This window comes from Grammomys surdaster, unplaced genomic scaffold (genome assembly GCF_004785775.1).
Source record: "Grammomys surdaster isolate TR1022 unplaced genomic scaffold, NIH_TR_1.0 271, whole genome shotgun sequence".
Taxonomy (NCBI): Eukaryota; Metazoa; Chordata; class Mammalia; order Rodentia; family Muridae; genus Grammomys; species Grammomys surdaster.
The window spans coordinates 7,161,362-7,181,450 of record NW_021604712.1 but is presented as its reverse complement, the minus strand read 5'-3'; the positions used below and the strand labels follow the sequence as shown (position 1 = coordinate 7,181,450).

The 20,089-nt window shown below is 45.2% G+C and overlaps 1 protein-coding gene across 2 annotated transcripts in view; it reads left to right on the top strand.

The window, feature by feature from the left end:
* The window catches only part of Igf1r (insulin like growth factor 1 receptor), a 273,603-nt gene that overhangs the window by 243,976 nt on the left and 9,538 nt on the right, over positions 1-20,089 (top strand). Inside the window, exons 14-19 of one of the 2 annotated variants that reach the window (XM_028776664.1) lie at positions 4,735-4,837; positions 5,405-5,475; positions 10,955-11,184; positions 11,461-11,571; positions 16,136-16,295; positions 19,150-19,279. In XM_028776664.1, coding sequence (XP_028632497.1) covers positions 4,735-4,837; positions 5,405-5,475; positions 10,955-11,184; positions 11,461-11,571; positions 16,136-16,295; positions 19,150-19,279 — 805 coding nt within the window. Of the gene's footprint in view, positions 1-4,734; positions 4,838-5,404; positions 5,476-10,954; positions 11,185-11,460; positions 11,572-16,132; positions 16,296-19,149; positions 19,280-20,089 lie in introns of both variants that reach the window. The other variant, XM_028776665.1, reaches the window with a different exon arrangement.

The following is a 20,089-nucleotide window of genomic DNA, read 5'->3' as shown; positions in this document are numbered from 1 at the left end:
AACAGAAGGTACAGAAAGAGAAACACCACATGACCTCACATATATATGAAATAAATCTGAAAGGGAAAACTCAGAGAGCCCTGTGAGTTACCAGGGGAACGTAACTTAGGGGTCATAGCTCAAAAGGTACACAATTTTAGGTAGATAGAAGGAAACAGTTCAAGAGATGGACTGTATAACACACTAGCTATAGTTAATGAAGCATTCTTGAATATTGCTAAGAAGGTGTTATCACCACAGAAATGGTAATGATGTGAGTTAATGCTGATGCCATTGGATTAATGTACACATGTTTTAAGATGTGTTGTACGTGGTAACTATGTATATATGTCTAACTTTATGTCGGTTAACACCGTGATAGCCTGCCTAGTCAGTTCCAGGTTCATAGATATGCACAATATTCGAAAATCCTCATAGTGACTGCAAAAAGAACAGAAGTAAATAGAATTATAAACAGGAAGCTAGGATTCCATGTATCTGCTGAACTGCTGTGCCTTGATTTAGAAATAATGAGACAGAGAGTTATGTCAGGTAGAATCTGAATCTTCTCATTTTTTCCAGGTGGCCTAGTCTAACCAGTCTTACCTAGTCTTAGCTTATGTGTTAATTTTCCATTGTGGTGTTAAAGTACCTCTCCACTGTGACAAAACCCAGAGATAATTAGGGGGTGGCCCCACTGTTTTTCAGGGGTTGTAGTGCCTTGTCCCATTGGTTTTATTACTTTCGGACTGTGCTGGGGGAAAACATCAGAAGCAGGAAGCACAGGATGAAACAAAGCTGGTTACCTCCAAAGGACAGAAAGGGGCTGGGTTTCACAGTTCTCTCAAAGGACACCTACCTTCCAGTGACCTAACTTCCTCCCTCTAGAACCCAGCTCCTAAGGTTGTCCCTACTTCCCAATAGCGCCACGGGCTGGCAAGAAGCCCTGAGCATCTCTGCCTTGGGATACATTTATGCTTTAACTGTAGCCTGTGCTACCAAGCCAACACTGCTGTTTCTGCAGCTCTCTCCAGGCTCCTTCCCCACCTTTCTGCTTATTCCCAGGATACACAGCCTAAGTCTGGAATTTCGGTAGTGTTCTCTGAAGTAGCAGTCTTGGCTTATGAAGCTGAGTGAGCCTGGCTTTTCTTAGGAGAGGGCATGTTTGTAGCTGCCTTTGTAAAGCTAAGACTGGGATGCCACTGGGGAATCTTAAGAGGCCCTCTGATGGGGTTTCTCCAGTGGAAGTTGGCACATCCCACAGGGGGATTGAAGCTGTGTGCTAGCTCTCTTTGCTTCTGGGAAATTTTCCCAGTGTCCGACAAGATTCTTACATCGCAGTTTAGTGAGGTTTTCTTGTGTCTAATCCTCAGAGGGAGGACACCAAAAGCTCGGCACCACCTGCTATTTCTAAGGAAGTCTTCGTGCTTAGATTCTATTAAACTCCTCTTCAGACTTCTCCCTTCCCGATTAAATATTCTCAGATCTTTCTTGAAGGCCAATTGCATAGATAATTTTCTGGCAGTTCTGTCCTTCTGGGTGTGTTCCAATTTCTCTGTGTCCCTGTTGAAATGTGAAACTCAAAAAGAACACAGCACAACCTGACCTGTAGAATCAGGAACACAAAACCAAGAGCTCTCCTAGGGGAAAAGGAAAGCCCTGAGCTTCTCTCTGGCAGCGAAACACGTGAGTACTTTTAGGAACTGGAAGGTGCTGAACCCCATCCATTTTGAAAAATACTTGATTCAGAAATAAATTTAATTAGAAAACTAATTTGGGCCGGGCGGTGGTGGCGCACGCCTTTAATCCCAGCACTTGGGAGGCAGAGGCAGGCGGATTTCTGAGTTCGAGAGTTCGAGGCTAGCCTGGTCTACAGAGTGAGTTCCAGGACAGCCAGGACTACACAGAGAAACCCTGTCTCGAAAAACAAAAAAAAAAAAACAAAAAAAAAAAAAAAAAGAAAACTAATTTGGCTTTCGTAGTATTTCAAGAATAAGAATAGAGTTTAGAGATAGACCAACCATTGGTGGTCCAGGAACATGTCTCCACTGAGTCCCCAGCTCCTTTCCAAGGAGACATCTGGTTTTTTCTATAATGTCGATGTGTGCTCAATGTGCATATGTACAGAGGTCAGAGGACAACATTAAAGAGTTGGTTCTCGGGTTCCCGGGATTGAGCTCAGGTTGCCCAGGCGACAAGCCAGTGCCTTTACCCACAACGCCAACCCATCATGCAGACATGTCTGCTTGGGTGTTCAGTAGTTACTATAGACTTTTTATAATCCTGAAATCCAAAGCGCTTTCGTGGAGATGCCTCCATCCATTTCAATCCCTGATCGCATTCTGCCAGACACTCAGAGCACGGCCCTTCTCTTCCTTTTCTTCAGACACTCCTTTTTGTTTATTCGTTTGTTTGCTCATTTTAACCGGCGTCTCACCGATTCCTTGTGGTACATAGCTGGAATCTAACCTCCCAGTTCTTGGGTTGGAGCTGTTATGAGCCAGGGTTGCAGAAAAGCCGGGCTCTGACTTTGGAACTTGTCAGTTACCGGTGCAATCCTGGGAAAGTTTCTTCGTGAGGTCTGACTGGAGTGATACATAGCATGCCATGGGACAATGGCACATTCCCTTAGCTCCTCCAGACCTGGCAGTGCTCAGGAGCCCCCAGTGTGTCCTCATGCACACCCATCACCCCAGTATATAAATCTAATCAGTTTTCAATCTGGCCTTAAAAGAGTTCACTGATGGGCTGGAGAGATGGCTCAGTGGTTAAGAGCACTGACTGCACTTCCAGAGGTCCTGAGTTCAAATCCCAGCAACCACATGGTGGCTCACAACCATCTGTAATGGGATCTGATGCCCTCTTCTGGTGTGTCTGAAGACAGCTACGGTGTATTCATATATAATAAATAAATAAAACTTTAAAAAAAAAATAAAAAAAAAAAGAGTTCACTGATGCTTCTTTTTAATTGTTTTAGTTTTAGCCTTTTAGAATTTCTTACATGAACACTGTATTTATACCATCTGGCCCCTCCCTCTCCCAACTTCTTCTGTGTCCCCCTCACTCAGATTCATGACTACTTTAATTATTGTTGCTAAGCAACATGTGCACACATTAATACATATATATCTATATACATCTATATCTATATACACACATATACACACACATATGTTCTGCCAAGCTCATTTAGTGTTACTTGTACATGTATGTGTTCAGGGATGACCACTTGGGATTGGCTAATCTATCAGTGAGTTTATGCCTGATAAAGACTTATTCCCTTCCTCTCAATAGCATTTCATCTAGGGGTGGGGCTTCAGAGATTTCCCTCACTTCAGTAAGCATGTCAACTGGCATTGTCATTACGCAAATTTAGGTAACCATGTTGTTGAGATTTCCTGTGTGCAGGTGTCTTATGTAAAAAGTACCATCTCTTGGCAGACACCCTGGACCTCTGGCCCTTAGGATCTTACCACCCACTTTTTTGCAGTGTTCCATGAGCATTTGGGCATTTATTTGTTGTGGAGGTTGTGATGTGGGTATATCAATTGAGCATGGGTACCCCACAGTCAGCCGTTCCCTACATTTTAACCAGCCATGATTTTCTCTTATCCTCTGCATCTGCTACAAAAAGAAGCTTCTTTGGTGAGGCCCGAGAGCCGCAGTTATCTGTGGGTAGAAGCCTGAGTACTCAAAATGCAGTTAGAAAGTAGACTGCTTTAGGAGAGCGTAGTAGCAGACTCTTCTCTAGGGTCCATAACCTCATCAGTTACAGATAATCAGCTAGGTTTACAGTATCAGGCAAGAATTTCCACCTAACGCCCAGGCCTTAAGTCCAATTAGACAACTGTTGGTTGCCCTATAATGTAAGTGCCACTGTTACACACACAGGAGCATCTTGATATTCTGGTCACTGTTGTGGTTCATAGGCTTTACCACTGAGCTTCTGACTCCTTGGAATCTGAAGGATGGAGTGGAAACCACTTAGCTTAAACCAAACCCCTTCATCAGCTGGCTTTTTATTCAGTACCCTCTGCAAGACATTCCTCTGCATGGGAAGCTGTTTCCCTGAGGGGAAGCATACCTTGCTAAGGGACTTTCTTTGAGGGTCACCCCTCGCTTCCCCCATCTCCTCTTTCCTCTATGCCCAGTGTACATCCATGTTCCTCCACCTGTCTGCATACTGAGTTCTTGGATCTGGCAGAATTTTCAGAGGTACAGACCTGAATCCCTGGTGGCCATCACGCGGTACCCACCACCCAGGGACTGGTAGCAAGTTCAGACTTGAATTGGTTTTACATATTTGTAGAACACTCAGAGCAACATTGGCAAGAAGTGTCATCCAGTGTTTGTTGGTGGGGGGGGAGTAGGGGGGGCAGTGAGCAAGCTGTCTGTGGAATTTTGTTAAAGATAAGAGTAGCATGAGCAACTAGTATAAGAGTCTGTTCACTTTACTTCAGTTAAACTTCCACAAAACTACACACAAAAAGTATTTGCCTGCACAATTACTTGCTATATTCAGAATATGCAGTACTTTAAAGGAGTATAGACTTCAGTCTGTGTTTATTTACCTTTTTCTCCAGACAATTCAGTTTGTTTGCTGGTTTAGTCCTAAAACTAGAAGACTCTTACTGTGTGGTGGGAGAGAAAAGGCTTTTTCAGAGACCGTTTTATCTTATTCCAACCATGGATAAAAAGGTGAGCCGTTATTTACCTCGTGCGTGACGTCTTCCTGTTTCTTCCTTGTCTCTGCAGCAACGTATGAGAATTTCATGCATCTGATCATTGCTCTGCCAGTTGCCATTCTGCTGATCGTTGGGGGGCTGGTAATCATGCTGTATGTCTTCCATAGAAAGAGGTGAGTGTCTGGGCCAGTAGAAGACAGTAGTTATAACGAATCAGTTTGATGATTTGAATTTGAACTTGAACTTGTCTGTGGGGGGAAAATACCATGCAGACTGGACAGCCAGGGTTCCTAGTCAGACATTCTTCAAAGGGGAAGAAAGGACATTGCCTAACGATTAACAGCAACAGGAAAGGGGGTGCTCCTTTCTCTGTACCCGTCTTCTGCTCTCTGGCTGTTTTAGCACACAGATTGCTGCCTCGTAAGAGCTTCTCCAAGCATGCGAGTTTAGCACTCCAATGGAGTGAGCCTTGTTATTTCCAGTGAAGCAAAGAAACAAATGTTTCTTTAAAAGCTCTAATCTGAGGCCATGGCCAAAGTGGAAAGACTTATCCTCAGATATCTGCTGACCCACCAGGGCCTGAATCAGAAGAGCAGACAAGGGTCCCATTAGCTGTGAGAATGGTTTCTGTCCCTTGCTCAAGATAATTCATGAGGGAAAAAAAAAGGAAAAGAAAAAGAGTATTCACAGAAATGTATAGAGATGGGGTTTGTTGACCTGAATTTCATCTTTTTTGACAGAAATAACAGCAGGTTGGGCAATGGAGTGTTGTACGCCTCTGTGAACCCTGAGTATTTCAGCGCAGCGGATGGTAAGCCTTGCATAATTTTCAAGTACCTTTGTCCTGTGATCTGCCTTTGGTAGCATTTCCTTCTTGTCTTTTAAGAACATCTTTAGCACTCAGTGACTTTGTGAAACATTCTGGGACTCTCAGATGCCCCAGTGAAAACCAGGCTCTGGAGATGCCTATGGCCAAGCCGCCAATCAGTTCAGTGAGCTACTTGAAATGTTATATGAGTGAAGCATCCTAATTACTACCATCTAGTCAGAGGGCTGCTGGAGCCAGCTAGGCATCCTGAGTGGGCCTCAGCACAGGGGTGGGGCTCCAGCTGTTCCCTGGCCAGTTAGAGCTATCTAGTTTCGTATGATCTTGGAATCCCTCTCCTGTTCTATCCTGATTAGGGTCATTCAATCTATCCACGCATTTACATTCCCTTTGGCAGTAACTAATGAAAAGTCATTTAATTAAATGGCTCAGCAGTTCTGACTTGGAACCTGTGTCGTACCTACTAGTCTCTTTCTTACCTAGTGCTTATGCTTGACTTCAGACCTTTTAAGTAAGTTGTGGAGGGTTCCTCTCCTCGATTAGCCCTTGTAGCTTCCTTGTACCTGTCTAGGTGCAGGCAAGAAAAGAATCTCTGAGAAGGACTTGTTCAGGCTCCCACAGCTGAGCTGTGGGAAGTCAGGACAAGGGGCATCCCCAACCTTCCTCCTGAATCCTCTTGGTGTGATGTTTGGAAGAACTGAGGTTGCTGGGCTATACAGGGAATCTGGCTAGATGGGGCCTGTTGAAGTGCAGGAGTTTGTTCAGGAGGAATGTTTCTTTGCTGCAGAAGTGTGCATAGATGTGCCCCAGATAAGAAACAGGATTATTCCAATTGATTATCCTGCTCCCATGGAAAAGCAGAGAAACGCTTTGTAATTTAAAAGCACCGTGTAAGTACGTGTGGTTTTACTGTGGTTTCTTTAATCATCTATAACTGGGTTATGTTTATAGTAAAGCCAATCAAAAACAGCCTCCTCTGAATTTGAATCAGGTGCAGAATAATGATGTTATTCCTGTTTACAAAAGGTCTCATGGAATTGTTTATTAAGTAGGCTTATGTGCATATGTTTGTACCTTATAAAGCATAGAAAATACGCTAGAAGGGTATGCAGCATACTTGAAAGCATAGTTACTTACAGAGAATGTCTTTCTCCTTTAAAAAACAAATGAAGCAGATTTGGATATGTAGTTTAGTGATAGAGCATTTGGCTGCTCTGTTCCAAAACCTGAATTCTGTCTGTCCTCACACCACCAAAACAAACAAGAAAACAAATGAGGAAAACCAAGAAACTAAATGTGCAATGTTTAGACAAAACTTTTTTTCTTTTTCGAGGCAGGGCCTTACTAGAAAGGCTCTACCATATTATACAGGCTAGCCTCAAACTCCTGGCCTCAGGTGATCCAAGCACCTTACTTCAGTCTCCTAATTAGCCAGAACCATGCAGCCATTGTGTCTAGGTCAATAATTGCAAAAGAGAAAAAAAAGAGGGGCCAGAGAAATAGTCTTTTTTTTTTCTTCAAAATAAAGCAAGAACAAACTTGTCACCACCCAGGTCGACAGGTGAGAACACTGTCACCTCATCTGCACTTGGTTTATTTGGCCTTTTGACAGGCACTACAGCAGCACAAACCGTTTTTCCTCAAAGAGCTACAAAGTGACATTGCATCTCAAAGGTGCTTTAAGAACTTCTTTCTCCTAGAGTTAATCTGCATGTCGCTGTTGTCAAGAGTGCACTGAGAATCCCCTACAGGAAAACGCTGATAACATTGTGTGCAGTTTATGAACAGCTCTGGCTGGTGATGCTGAGGTATGCTGGCTAAAGTCGGCAGCTGGATTGAATTTAGAGAAAGGGTTGAGGGCATTAACTTTAGGGACCTCCCAAGGAATGGATGTGATGGGCTTTAGCTCCATGTTCTATGGCAAGCCATCTCGTTAATTCTCATTAAATACTAGCCTGGATCCTTAGAGATAATAAATGGAGACAGTGTCCCCCATCCTAACCGAGAGGTATTATAAAGACCTTGTCTCCTATGTTCTCCTAAGCTAGCTCGGCCTCTGTAGGGACACAGCTGTCTGAGGCCTGTGGAAGGCAGAATTCCAGCTGAGAAATTACCAGACACATATGTGCCATGAAGTACAGAAATGTGCACAGGAGCCACATGTGGTGGCACAAACCTATAATAATCCAAGTTCTGGGGACACTGAGGCAGAAAAATTGTAAATTCAGGGCCAGCCTGGATTACATAGCAAGTTCAGGGCAAATATGAACAAGATAGACCAATCCTGTCCCCACATCAGCCAATAGAAGTGAATAAACAGATATGTATGCGTCTTAGTCAGTGTTCTGCTGCAGTGAAGAGATACCAGGACCAAAGCGGCTGGCTTAAAGGGACTGGTTTACAGTTTCAGAGATTTAGTCCGTTATTGCCACAGCAGGAAGCATGGTGGCATGCAGCAGACATGGTGCTGGAGAGAAGTTAAGAGTTCTACATCTGGATTGGCAGGCAGCAGGAATAGAGCAAGACACTAGGCCTGAGTTGAACATTTAAAACCCCAAAGCCCACCCTCAGGGACACACCTCTTCCCACAAAGTCACACCTTCTGATCCCTGTCAGGTAGCACCTCTCCCTAATGACCAGGCATTCAGTATGTGAGCCTATGGGGGCCACTCCTATTCAAACCACCACAAGATACATGTTCCATTTTTCAAAATATAAATTGGAAGGGTCCCCAACCCCAAATTTATAATAAACACCCTTCCCTTAAGGCATCACTTAGAGGTAAGGCCTTGTGCTCTGGGGGTGATTGATAGCCCTGATGGCCTGCTCATGGTTTCCCATCTCCAGCTGCAGCTCAGCATCTAAAAGCATAAAAGCAGACACAGCCGTGATTCCCCTCCCAGGCCTGTATCTGAGCTAGGACTTCCTTCATGCAGTGTCTGCTGGCCATCCTCCGTTAGACAGGGCTGTTGGTAACTCTGTTAGGTTATGGTTCTAATGGAACAGATATTCTCTTTCCAGATCTTGTATATTACTTTAATGTTATTTCAGTTCTTGCTGTACCCACTGGCGTTATGGGATGAAGCCTGTGTTTGGTTTTTTGTTTTTTTTTACTTGTCTCTCTTCTTTTATTTCCTTTCCTTCTCTTCACCCTTCTTTCTGAGAACAAATTGTTTATTTATTTTTCTCAAACCAGATCAAGCATAACCAAAAATGGAAGCTAGAGAAGGAATTCTGTTCAGGTTCCTGTCAGGGAGGTTCCTGGTGTTAGAGAGTGCAGGCCAAAGCCCTGGGGTCACCACTGAGTCCCCCTCAATCCCAGAGCTCACTTGCCTCACTAGAGAGCCCCTGGAAGGAGGATCCTAGGCCTTGCCCATGTTAGGCAAGTGTTCTGCCACCGAGCTACAGCCCCTGGCCTCTGGGTTTGGTTTTAATACTTGTAATTTTTAAAATTATGCATTCTGGGGCTAGAGAGATGGCTCAGGCAGTTAAACACACTGGCTGCTTTTCTAGAAGACCCTGATTTGATTCCCAGAACCCACGTGCCAGTAGCACCCAGGTGCTATGTGCATACAGTGCAGATGCATGCAGGGAAAACACCCATCCACAAAATTGATGGTTTTAAAACAGTATGCATTCCACTAAGTCAAATTACTTGAAAAACAAAACAAAGCTGCCCTAGAATTAAACTGCATTTTTATAGCCTGCAGGGCACCTTGAATGGTCTTGGATTTGAACTGTGGGTTTTATCTCCTGCCCTGCTTTGGCAGGCAGTCTGTATTGTCACTAGATCTCGGGGTCTTCGATGTGAAAGGGGCAGCAGGGCAGCTTAAACTGGATCCAACCTCTGTGAAGCTTCCAGAGTTAAACAGCTGTACAGAGGACCACACGAAGGCAGTACTCATAGTACACATAGCACACCTCAGCGCTCTGTGGGCCCCCTCTCTCGTCTCCTTTTCTACCGTTTCTTTTGATGGCTGAGGAGTCTTCTCTTGGGTCTCTGCCTTCTTTAGTTTTGACTGAGTTTCTCCATCTCAGCCACATTGGGTTTGTCAGACATGGCTATGGAAGGGTTGGAGTGAGGTGCATGAACTAAGTAAGGGTCTGATCAGCACAGGCGGCTGACACATTCTCTTGGTGTTTTGAAACACGATCTGACTATGTCCTCAGTTCAACAAGCCCCATCTTTAACCTCCTTGCCCAGTGGGCTGGGATGGGATTGCAGCTTCTTGTTGCCACACCCGGCTAGTAGCCTTGTTGTTAAGTGTAAAAGCCAATGAGATAAATCTGTTAAAATTTCAATTAAGCCTACAGCATCTAACGATCAGTTTTAATAGAAAAGCTATCTTTTTTGGTTTTTCGAGACAGGGTTTCTCTGTATAGCCCGGGCTGTCCTGGAACTCACTCTGTAGACCAGGCTGGCCTCGAACTCAGAAATCTGCCTGCCTCTGCCTCCCGAGTGCTGGGATTAAAGGCGTGCGCCACCACCGCCCAGCGAAAAGCTATCTTTTTAAACTTGTCTTAAACCAAGTCTTTGTTACAAGGCTGGAAAAGGCTGGAAAAGGGCCCAGTAGTTGAGAGCACTTGCTAACCTGAAGATATCTAGTTCAGTTCCCAGTGCCTCTGTGAAGAGGCCCCCAACCACCTGTAAATGACTCTAGGTCCAGAGAAGCCAACACTGTCTTCTGGATTTCCCAGGAACCCAAACACATGTGGCACGCACACACACACACACACACACGGGGGGGGGGGGGGGAGCTCGAGCGCGCATAAGTGGGACAGCAAGAGACAGAGAAGAGAGATTTTCACAAGTATACATAATTGTAAAATCTTTTTAAAGTTATCTTTTTCTACTTGTTCTAAGCATGTCTTTGAAATATAATGTTCACCTTACAGCACATGTCAGTTGGAACAGCCATCTTCAAGTGCTCAGAAAGCCTACAGTAGGGCTAGGTGACCATGCAGAGGGTGTTTCTCGCCTGGATTTATCCAGGAAGGAGGAGATTAGATCTCTGTTCCTTTCCCCTCCCGCCTTCATTCCCTCCCACTGCTCCCACACATGCATGTTCTCTCCCTGTCTCTCTATCTCTGTCTCTATGACACACATTTTAATCCCTTGAGGAAGACAGGCAAAACAAAAATCCCACTTTGTCTCTTAGGGTTAATTTGCTTTTTTTATTTTGTTGGATTGGGGTTTTCTTGGGCCAAGGAAAGGGAAAAGAACCAGTGGGGTTTTTTTGGTTTGGTTTGGTTTGGTTTGGTTTGGTTTGGTTTTCCTATCTTAGTTTTCTTGTTTTCCTTCTGGTTTTTAGCTACTAGTACTACACTCAAAGTATCATGGAGCCCTCAGAGATGAGTGCCTGTGCTGGGCTGTGTTGTACCTTGATGCTCTCCTTGCTGGGTCTTAGGGAACAGCATCTTGTATTCTCTGTCTAAGGACCATTTCCATCCTGTCTGTTACTAGTGTACGTGCCTGATGAATGGGAGGTAGCTCGAGAGAAGATCACCATGAACCGGGAGCTTGGACAAGGTTCCTTTGGGATGGTCTATGAAGGAGTGGCCAAGGGCGTGGTCAAGGATGAACCTGAAACCAGAGTGGCCATCAAGACAGTGAACGAGGCTGCAAGTATGCGTGAAAGAATCGAGTTTCTCAATGAGGCCTCAGTGATGAAGGAGTTTAACTGTCACCATGTGGTAAGAAACCAAGATCAGACATGGACAGAAAGCATCCCTGGGGCCACCCTCTGTGTCCTTGGCCAGCTTTGGGATCGGTGCCTTGCCCTCTTCCCAATTGTTAGTTTCCCCATTGCATTCTTGCTACCCACAGACCCTTGAGGTGGAAGCCTCACCCTCTCACCAGAACTCTACTCCTCCTGGCCACAAGCCCCAGCACCACCCAGTTCCAAGAGGCATAGGTCATTGTGTGGGATGCCCTCCCCGTCTGAGTCCTTCTCTTCTTGATTTCACCAGGTCCGGTTGCTAGGTGTGGTATCTCAAGGCCAGCCCACCCTGGTCATCATGGAACTAATGACACGAGGCGATCTCAAAAGTTATCTCCGGTCTCTAAGGCCAGAAGTGGAGGTCAGTTTTGTTCCTCGCTGTGTTATTTGGCCTGTTCCACTCCCTTCAGGAGCTCGAGTGTAGGAAACATGTCTTTAAATCTGTTTGCTTCTCAGCTTTGAGTGTCTTGCTGTATGCTTCGTTGTGGGTTCCCTCTGTAAAGGATTATCCAACTGTAGGCAGACTAGAATCTCTGGAAGATCTGTCTGTCTGCACCCTACCCAGTTCATCTCCTGCATCTCTGTGTTCTTGGTTCTGTATTTCCTCTATCCCTGCCTACATCTTACACCAACCCCAGCTGCTGTACTACATGTCATGGCTAACCCTTCCCACAGCCGTCCCACTCAGCCTGGGCTGGGTACCCCCACTGACTTTCCGGAACACTTGACTGCCCAGCATACATTTTCTCTTGTTGTAGTTCTCAGGGTATGCCCCTTCTTTATCTCAGGGTCATCTCTGTGGCTGGTAACCTTATCAGTAAGTGCTCAACAAAGGTAAGTCTTGAGGCTGTCAGGGGCCTTGACCTTGGCCAGAGTGACTCCCCACCCAGTCTGTGCACAGGACAGCTATTTCCTTAGAAGCCCGTTATACACACACACACACACACACACACACACACACACTCACACGTGTACATGTGAGCATACTATCCTCACCTTGATGGCAGACATAGCTCTTCCCTTGCCCTGACACTACTTCAGACACTTCTCAAATCCAATCCTACTTTTCTGGCTGTATAATAAGCCAGTGTCCTGCTGGGCTTTTAAATGATAGTCATCCCAGCTGCATGATTCTGCTTAGTCTAGTAAAATTTTCAAAATCTAAACCTGAGCAGGCCAAGTAAAATTTTTTATTAGTCACTGTGGAGTGGCCCCTTCTGTTGTATTAGCCCACAGACAGCTTTTTAGCATATGTGAGCTGATTTCTTTTTGGTTGTTGTTGTTGTTTTTGTTTTTTGCTTGCTTGTTTGCTTTTTTGTTTTTCGAGACAGGGTTTTTCTGTGCAGTTCCGGCTGTCCTGGAACTTACTTTGTAGACCAAGCTGGCCTCAAACTTAAAGAGATTCACTTACCTCTGCTTCCCGAGTGCTGGCTTAAAGGCATGTACCACAACCACCTGGCATAAGTCTGATTTCTAAGTTTTTACTAAGAGTTAACGGATAGAAGTATTGAGAAATATTGCCAGGACCAACTGCCTTTTATGGGGCTGCCTCAGGTTCTGATGTTCTCACGTGGGCCCTGGCTTTGCTACCTGTGGCTAACTAAGCAGCTTGTCTGTCTGCATTCGCTATGAGGGGAACTTCCTCTTCTCGGGCCCTTTCTGGTTTTGCTGCCATTCTCTGTGTAAGCTTTTCTTTTCTTTTCCTCTACAGCTTAATGATGTCCCAAGTGATGGTTCCTTCATTTTAGTTCTGAGTACCTGTTCATGAATGTCTTCAATGTATTTTTAGCATGTGCTTTGGGGGTTTCAGGAGAGCCACAAGGCTGAGTGTGCATTGATAGCAGAACCACAAAGCTCTGCCTACTTCTCCCAGCATCAGTCCCAGGTTCATGATGAAGCCTCATCCTGCCCCAGTAATAGCCAGTCTACAGAAGGAGACTGGAGAGTGGTCCTTTAAGGCACCGCCTAACACTAGGTTGTACTTAACACCTTTCACTCCTAGTTCATGCACAGAATAAACCCACAACTTGTGGTCTCAGGGCTGTTTCTGCTGTGGTTACCTCCAGTCCTCAGGCAACTGTAAGAGGCCTCTGGGCCTCAGTTTCGTCATATAAAGAGATACAGGGCTGTAGAAATGGCTCAGCAGTTAAGGGTACTGGCTGCTCTTCCAGAAAACCCTGGTTGGATTCCTAGCACCCACATAGAAGCTCACAACTCTGTATATTCACAGTTCTTCTGGCCTCCATGGGCACCAGTTGTGCAGGTAGTGCACAAACATACACGCAGGCAAAACACTTATATACATAAAACAAAATTCTAATTAAATTTTAAGAGACAGGTTGAATCACTAAAGTCTCTTTCAGAAGTAAAACGTACCTTTAAATTCATCAGATCTAGTCAGAATTTAAAAAAAAAAAGTATTTACATATATCTTAACTTCAGTATATATACCTCATCTTTAGTGTATACACTCCAGTTTCAGTGTGTATATACCCCATCTTCAGTGTATACACCCCAGCTTCAGTGTGTATACCCCAACTTCAGTGTATATACCCCAGCCTCAGTGTATATACCCCAGCTTCAGTGTATATACCCTAGCTTCAGTGTATATACTCCAGCTTCAGTGTATACACCCCAGCTTCAGTGTATACACCCCAGCTTCAGTGTATACACCCCAGCTTCAGTGTATACAACCCAGCTTCAGTGTTTACACCCCAGCTTCACTATATATATCCCAGCTTCAGTGTATATACCCTAGCTTCAGTGTATATACCCCAGCTTCAGTGTATACACCCCAGCTTCACTGTATACAACCAAGCTTCAGTGTATATACCCTAGCTTCACTGTATATATCCCAGCTTCAGTGTATACACTTCAGCTTCACTGTATATACCCCAGAGTCAGTGTATTCTACCTCTCCCTCATTGCAGTTTGCTTATTTACTTAGATAAGTGTATGGATGTGTTCTCATCTTAAGGGGCAATAACAAAATTAAAGATTTCTGCTCTCTTGAGATAAAGGAAAGAATGACAGCATAATATCATGAACTGACAAAATGTCAGCCCAGCCCTTTTCTGCACATAATTAAGTCCCTTTTGTTGGTTGTTTTTCACATGTTAAGTGGCAGTTCTTTGTTGAACACTCACTCAGCATTTATACTCCAGTCTGTGTCATGAGCCTAAGTACGCGTCACCTGAACTGCAGAGGTCCTACTTTGCCATGGGTATTTAAGATCCTAATGATACTAAAAGACAGTGTGACAGGGAAGCACCCGTGTAAGAGAAATGGTGATTCAGGCTTCCTCCGCATAATGGCACATCCTCTGAGAACATCCCCTGGATCAAAGTGAAAATGGTTAAATAGGTAAACAAGCCCAGGTAGGTCTGCCATGAAGTGTGGAGGGTACTCTAGGAACTGCTGGAGGCCTGTTTCCTGGCTCCTAGATTCTGACATCTGGTGAGAACTTAGCAACCCTGGGCAAGAGCCAGAATGCTCTTGAGTGTTCATTGTTATCAGAGTGCATGGGGCCTATGTAGAAAAGCCCAAATAGTGTGATCTCCAAGGCTTGTCATGCTCTCCTGTGACTTGAGATACGTTAGCAAGGTATATGTGTGGGACCTAGGAAATGAGATGGCTTTATAGTGTGGTATGAGAAGCTTTGTAGCTAGGGAAACTGAGGCATCATGTATTGTACTGGTGTTGACATACATGCTAGATAGTGTCAAAACTGTCGAGCCATGATTGGTTTTGCACATGGGAGTGGGTGACAGGGAGCTCTGGGAATTTTTTATGTTCATTTGTGCATGTGGATGTGCATGCGTATACCTACGTATACCTTGAGGGAGTATACATTTTCATCTTTTACCATACCTGTCTTGGGAACTGAGCATAGTCCCTCTGTCTTAGCAGTGGGTACCTTTACCCACTAAGCCATCCTCATCAGCCTCTCAGACATATATGTCATTTTGTCAAAATGAATTTACCATTTCTTAGGTTAATTCTTTTCGGTGCCAAAGGCAGCATCTTGCCCTCCTCTTTAGACATGATATTGGTCCTTGGTCAGTGACCTTGGTCCCCGCCAAGGTGAACTCCAGTTGTCCTCAGTGCCCGTAGAAATAGTAATCCACGATGAAAGCATTAGTCTTCGTATCTTTGTGCCTTAGAAGAAGGGAATGAAGATAAATAAGTCCTGGCAGCTTCCACGGGAAGAGAAGCTCGTAGTAATCCATTTAGGAAGTGTGTCTGTTCCATGTGGCCTTTATACAGTTTCCTCTTCCTCACACTTTGTGATTGCTGAAGCCAAACGGAATGTGGAAACTAGCTGGAGCTGAGAACACTTAATGCCTAAACTTGCTGGTTCACTTTAAATAATTTTAAATAGAAAATACTGGATGGGGTTGGGGGGATGGCTCGCTAGTAAAAGCTCTTGCCCCACAGGCATAAGGACCAGAGTTGAGGTCCTCAGAAACCATGTAAATGATGGACTGGGGTGGCAGTATACCTGTGATTCCAGCCTTGGAAGGATGAATTGGGATCCCCAGAGCAAACTGTGTTGACCAGCTTTGAGTTTGACTGGGACACCCTGCCTCAGTGATTAGCTAGAAGGTGGCTCCCAACATAAACTTCAGTCTTCTGCACCCGTGCACATGCATACGTGGGAGCAGGGGTGGGAAAAGATGATGCTGGTCCCGAGGAGTGCTAATTGACGTTTCCTCTAGCCGCACAGGATTTTATCACAAGCAGGTGATGCCAGGACTCAGCAATGATTCCTCCTTCTGAGCAAGCCCTGACTTCCTGCAGGTGACCTGTGGTACTCAGATTCAATAAACATGGATTTACAACTCCTAGCGTAAACCTACAGGTGGGGGCGGGGAAAGTCTCAGTTGCTCATGGTTTTGTTTTGTTTTGTTTTTAATCTGCAGCAGAATAATCTAGTCCTAATTCCTCCGAGCTTAAGCAAGATGATCCAGATGGCAGGAGAGATTGCAGACGGTATGGCCTACCTCAATGCCAACAAGTTCGTCCACAGAGACCTTGCTGCTCGGAACTGCATGGTAGCTGAAGATTTCACAGTCAAAATTGGAGGTATGTCCTTTACTTTCCAGATGAGAGCACAAACTAAACTAAATTCACGGGTGCTATAGGGACTTGCAGTCATTAGTCTGTCCCAGGGAAGCAGAGCAATGGCTCGCCGTTGAGTGCAAAGACGTGTATAGTCGGTGTGATTGTCTGTTCCTGGCTGTAACCCTGAGAGCACCTTAATGTGGGAGTCCAGGTAGGTACCATGCTTTCCAGGTAGAATGTTACAGAAATAAACAGGGCAACTTGCCTTCCTCAAGTGATTTTTGAGGAAAAGGTCACCATCCAGTCCGCCCCTCAAGTTTCTCAGCTTACAAAGGTCATTGTCCCTAGCTAGGCCCATGGGGTTCCTAAGAGGCAAAGTGCCTCTTAGGTGAAACTCCTGCATATCGTAACACTGATGATAAGGTGGGCATGTCAGTCCGAATGAGAGGGAAGATCACTGCTGACTGGATTTCACACCTAGGACTGGTCTCTCCTCCTCTCCTGCTACCAGGGGTTGAACCCAGGGCCTTATGTATGCTAGGTAAGCACTCTACCACTGAGCTACATCCTTCAATGGTAGCTGCAGGTGCTTGACTTTTCTGTCATGCATAGCACTTCCTGCCATGACCTTAGCAGCTCAGCCTACCTTGTTGCTGCCAACAGATTGTGATCCTAAAACACTGATTGGATTACATTTCTGGTCATTTGGCTAGAAATTCTCCCCAGCCTTTCGGCTTGTATATTGGCTTTATTTTTTTTGTCTGTTACTTTTTTAAAAAAAGAAAAAAAGTAGTCACAAAGGTTGCTCAGAAAACCATCTTGCATTTACGAGGCCTTTACCTCCCTACTGCAATTGGCCAGCAGTTCAGAAACATATCAAGTGCCCATCCTGAGAATGAGCTGAGGGGACAGCAAATGTAGCAGAAACTATAAGCCACTGCTAACCTTTGGCCACCTCTTGAGCATGTGTCCTAGAGATGTTTTGCTTGCCTAAACTCTAGCAGTAATTTTTGCATGAGCCATTCTGGCCTCTTCATAAGCGGTGGCTATCATCTCTAGAGAGGTAGCCAAAGTAGGGCTCTCTGTCTTCGTTTTCATTGGTTGCAGGAGTTAGAGGTGTTGGCATGCAGCTGTATGCAATGACTGTACAAAGCAGATGTCAGTCATTGGAGTTACTGAAGAGTCCCCCAACATGTCTGTCTCTGCACGCTTGTATTTGGAGCCCTGGGAGCCCAGCTTGGTAGGCAGCCCTCAAAAGGATACCCTGCCCTGAGTTTCTAGATAAAAGGCATTCTCTTACCAGCCTTGTGGTCCTTCCTGCCTCCCATCCCTCCCTTATGCATGGGGACCCAGATTTTACTCCTCAGAGGAAGCCACTGTGCTCCTGAGTGGCCTGGGGCAGGTGCCTTCCGTCCTGGTGCCATCTTTCCCCACGTGTGAAGTGAGAATGGATGAGGACAGAGCTGGAGATGCTTAGACAGCAAGCCCGTGCCGGCGTCCTCCTCCTGCCCTCCTGTGCGCTCTTCCCAACACAGCCAGGAACTCGGTGAAGATGCTTTTGTCCCATTTTGCATTACAGTTAGAAAAATGCTTTTTTGTGTGTGTGCATGCTTTTTGCCATTTTAAATCCAAATCAGTAAGGATTATATTTTCCATCTAACCATGTGGCGTATTTATGAGGATATTTTCCATTATAATTATGATTTTTCTTTTTGGAATGAAATTCTGCATCCCTGTTTAGGAAAAGGGTGGTTGTTCTATTTTTCTTTTGCATTTAGGAAGAGAGATTGTTTTCTAGAATCCCCTTTTATGCAAGTCAAAGCAGGTCTTCTCATTTGCATGTCTCTGGATTGTTTCAGAGATGAGACTTGAGCACTTCCTTTTTCCTCTTTCAGGCTCATTCCACTTTCCTCAGTGTCCCCCAGTGCCCCCATCTCAGGGATTCCACACCCTAAGTCGGCTCACCAGAGGCAGCTGGTAGCTCAGACACGGTACAAGTCAACTGTGCTGGGTTAACATCCATGCACCCTCATCCTCTATAGGGTTTGCTCTCCCTGTACCTCACCCCTTTGTGGCACCACTTAGAGATACGAAGGGACATTTTAAAGGTAGAGCAGCGGCTCTTTCTTCCAAGGGAAGGAGAATGGGAGAGTTTATGTGAGAAAAAGGTGGTGTGGTTGAGGGGAAAATAAAAAATGGATGAAGACACAGTAATGTGAGATTATAGAATAGCAAGCCTGCCATCCACCATGATGATGTGACACCTTCAGGAGATTCTGAAAATGGAAGACATTTTCAAAAATGAGTTCGGAGTATTGTGTTGGGAAAGGGTGTTGGGTAATAGCTCCTAGAGCCTGGGGAAGAGCTGCTCACAGTGTACTTTTATCTTCCTGGATTCTCACTGTGAGTATGTTCTGCCCTATGAAGTGGCAAAAGACCTTTTCCTCAGTAGTACAGACATAGCACCAAGTAAATGAGGTCCACGTCTTCCCATGTATTTTGACCAAACTATATGCCACCTATCCGTGATCTGTGCAGTGTATATTTTCTTGAAAAATCATAGTGCTTGATAGTTTGCAAACTGCCTCTCACTTTAAATGCAGTAAGAGAGTTAGTTAATGTCTTAAAGGAGCCAGATTATAAATTACTAAGACCGGAGATGTCTTGTTTTTGCCTGTGAGTTACTGGTCGTGCCTTACTGTTCCTGCCTTATAAAGTTACAAGCTGTCATGCTAAAACCCTCTCAGAGTGGAGCAAGAATATGTCTTACCTTGAATATGGGGAAAGGATAAAGGCCCTACGCTGAGGCATCATGGCCCCCTAGCTGCTGCCCCAAGACCTGGCCCAGCTAAGTAACTGTGCATCTTTCCTCCAGATTTTGGTATGACACGCGACATCTATGAGACAGACTACTACCGGAAAGGTGGGAAGGGGTTGCTGCCTGTTCGCTGGATGTCTCCCGAGTCCCTCAAGGATGGCGTCTTCACCACTCATTCTGACGTCTGGTATGAGACTTTCCCTACATGTCCATCTTGGACATTCCAGCTCATGGTTCAGGCTCCTGGGTCATTCTCCTTCATTTTTCTGTTCACTATCACCAACTGCCAGCCTTGAGTTCAGCATCTAGTGCTCCCTACCCCTTCAGCTTTTAGACATTCCTGTGTAGAGTCCATTAGAGCAAAAAGGTACTTGTGGGATGCCAAGGAGTATGTAGAACCAACATTTTCTTCCCTTTTTAGCTAACATTGATTATATTTCCAAGGAGTGAGGAAATGCCTGAAGCCTGAGCCTTCACCTCTGTGTTTCCTCTGCCTGTTCCCCCCTCACGTTCCCCGACTCTCAATGGGTTAGTGCTATGTATACGCTCCTGCCTCAGCTCACTGAACCTTCAGATTGAAGGCAGTGCTATATTTAAACCCAAAACTTGAGTCTTGGTTGTGGTTTTCTGTTGGTCCCATCTGATCGATCTTGATATTTCTTCCCTCTCTCCCCCCCCCCCCCATGGATGTCCACTGTTTCTGACCCAAAGCTTCTTCGTTAGTAGTAACTGTCTTGTGGTAGTAGCACGCTGACCAAAGGGTGCAGAGACTTCTCTTGTAGCAGTGTTTACTGCAGTTCCTTGGAAACGCTGTGTGGAGGTCATTGGGTTCCAAAATACAACTGGAGTGCTTGGCAGGCAGGAGCCTGGCACGTCCCCTCCTCGAATGTCTGACAGTGTCTTGGCTGTCCGCTAGGGAGATCCCATTGCTGTTGTCTTACTGAAGCAGTGCTTGTTTATTCCAAGTGCAGATGACCACACAGAGAAACCATCCCCG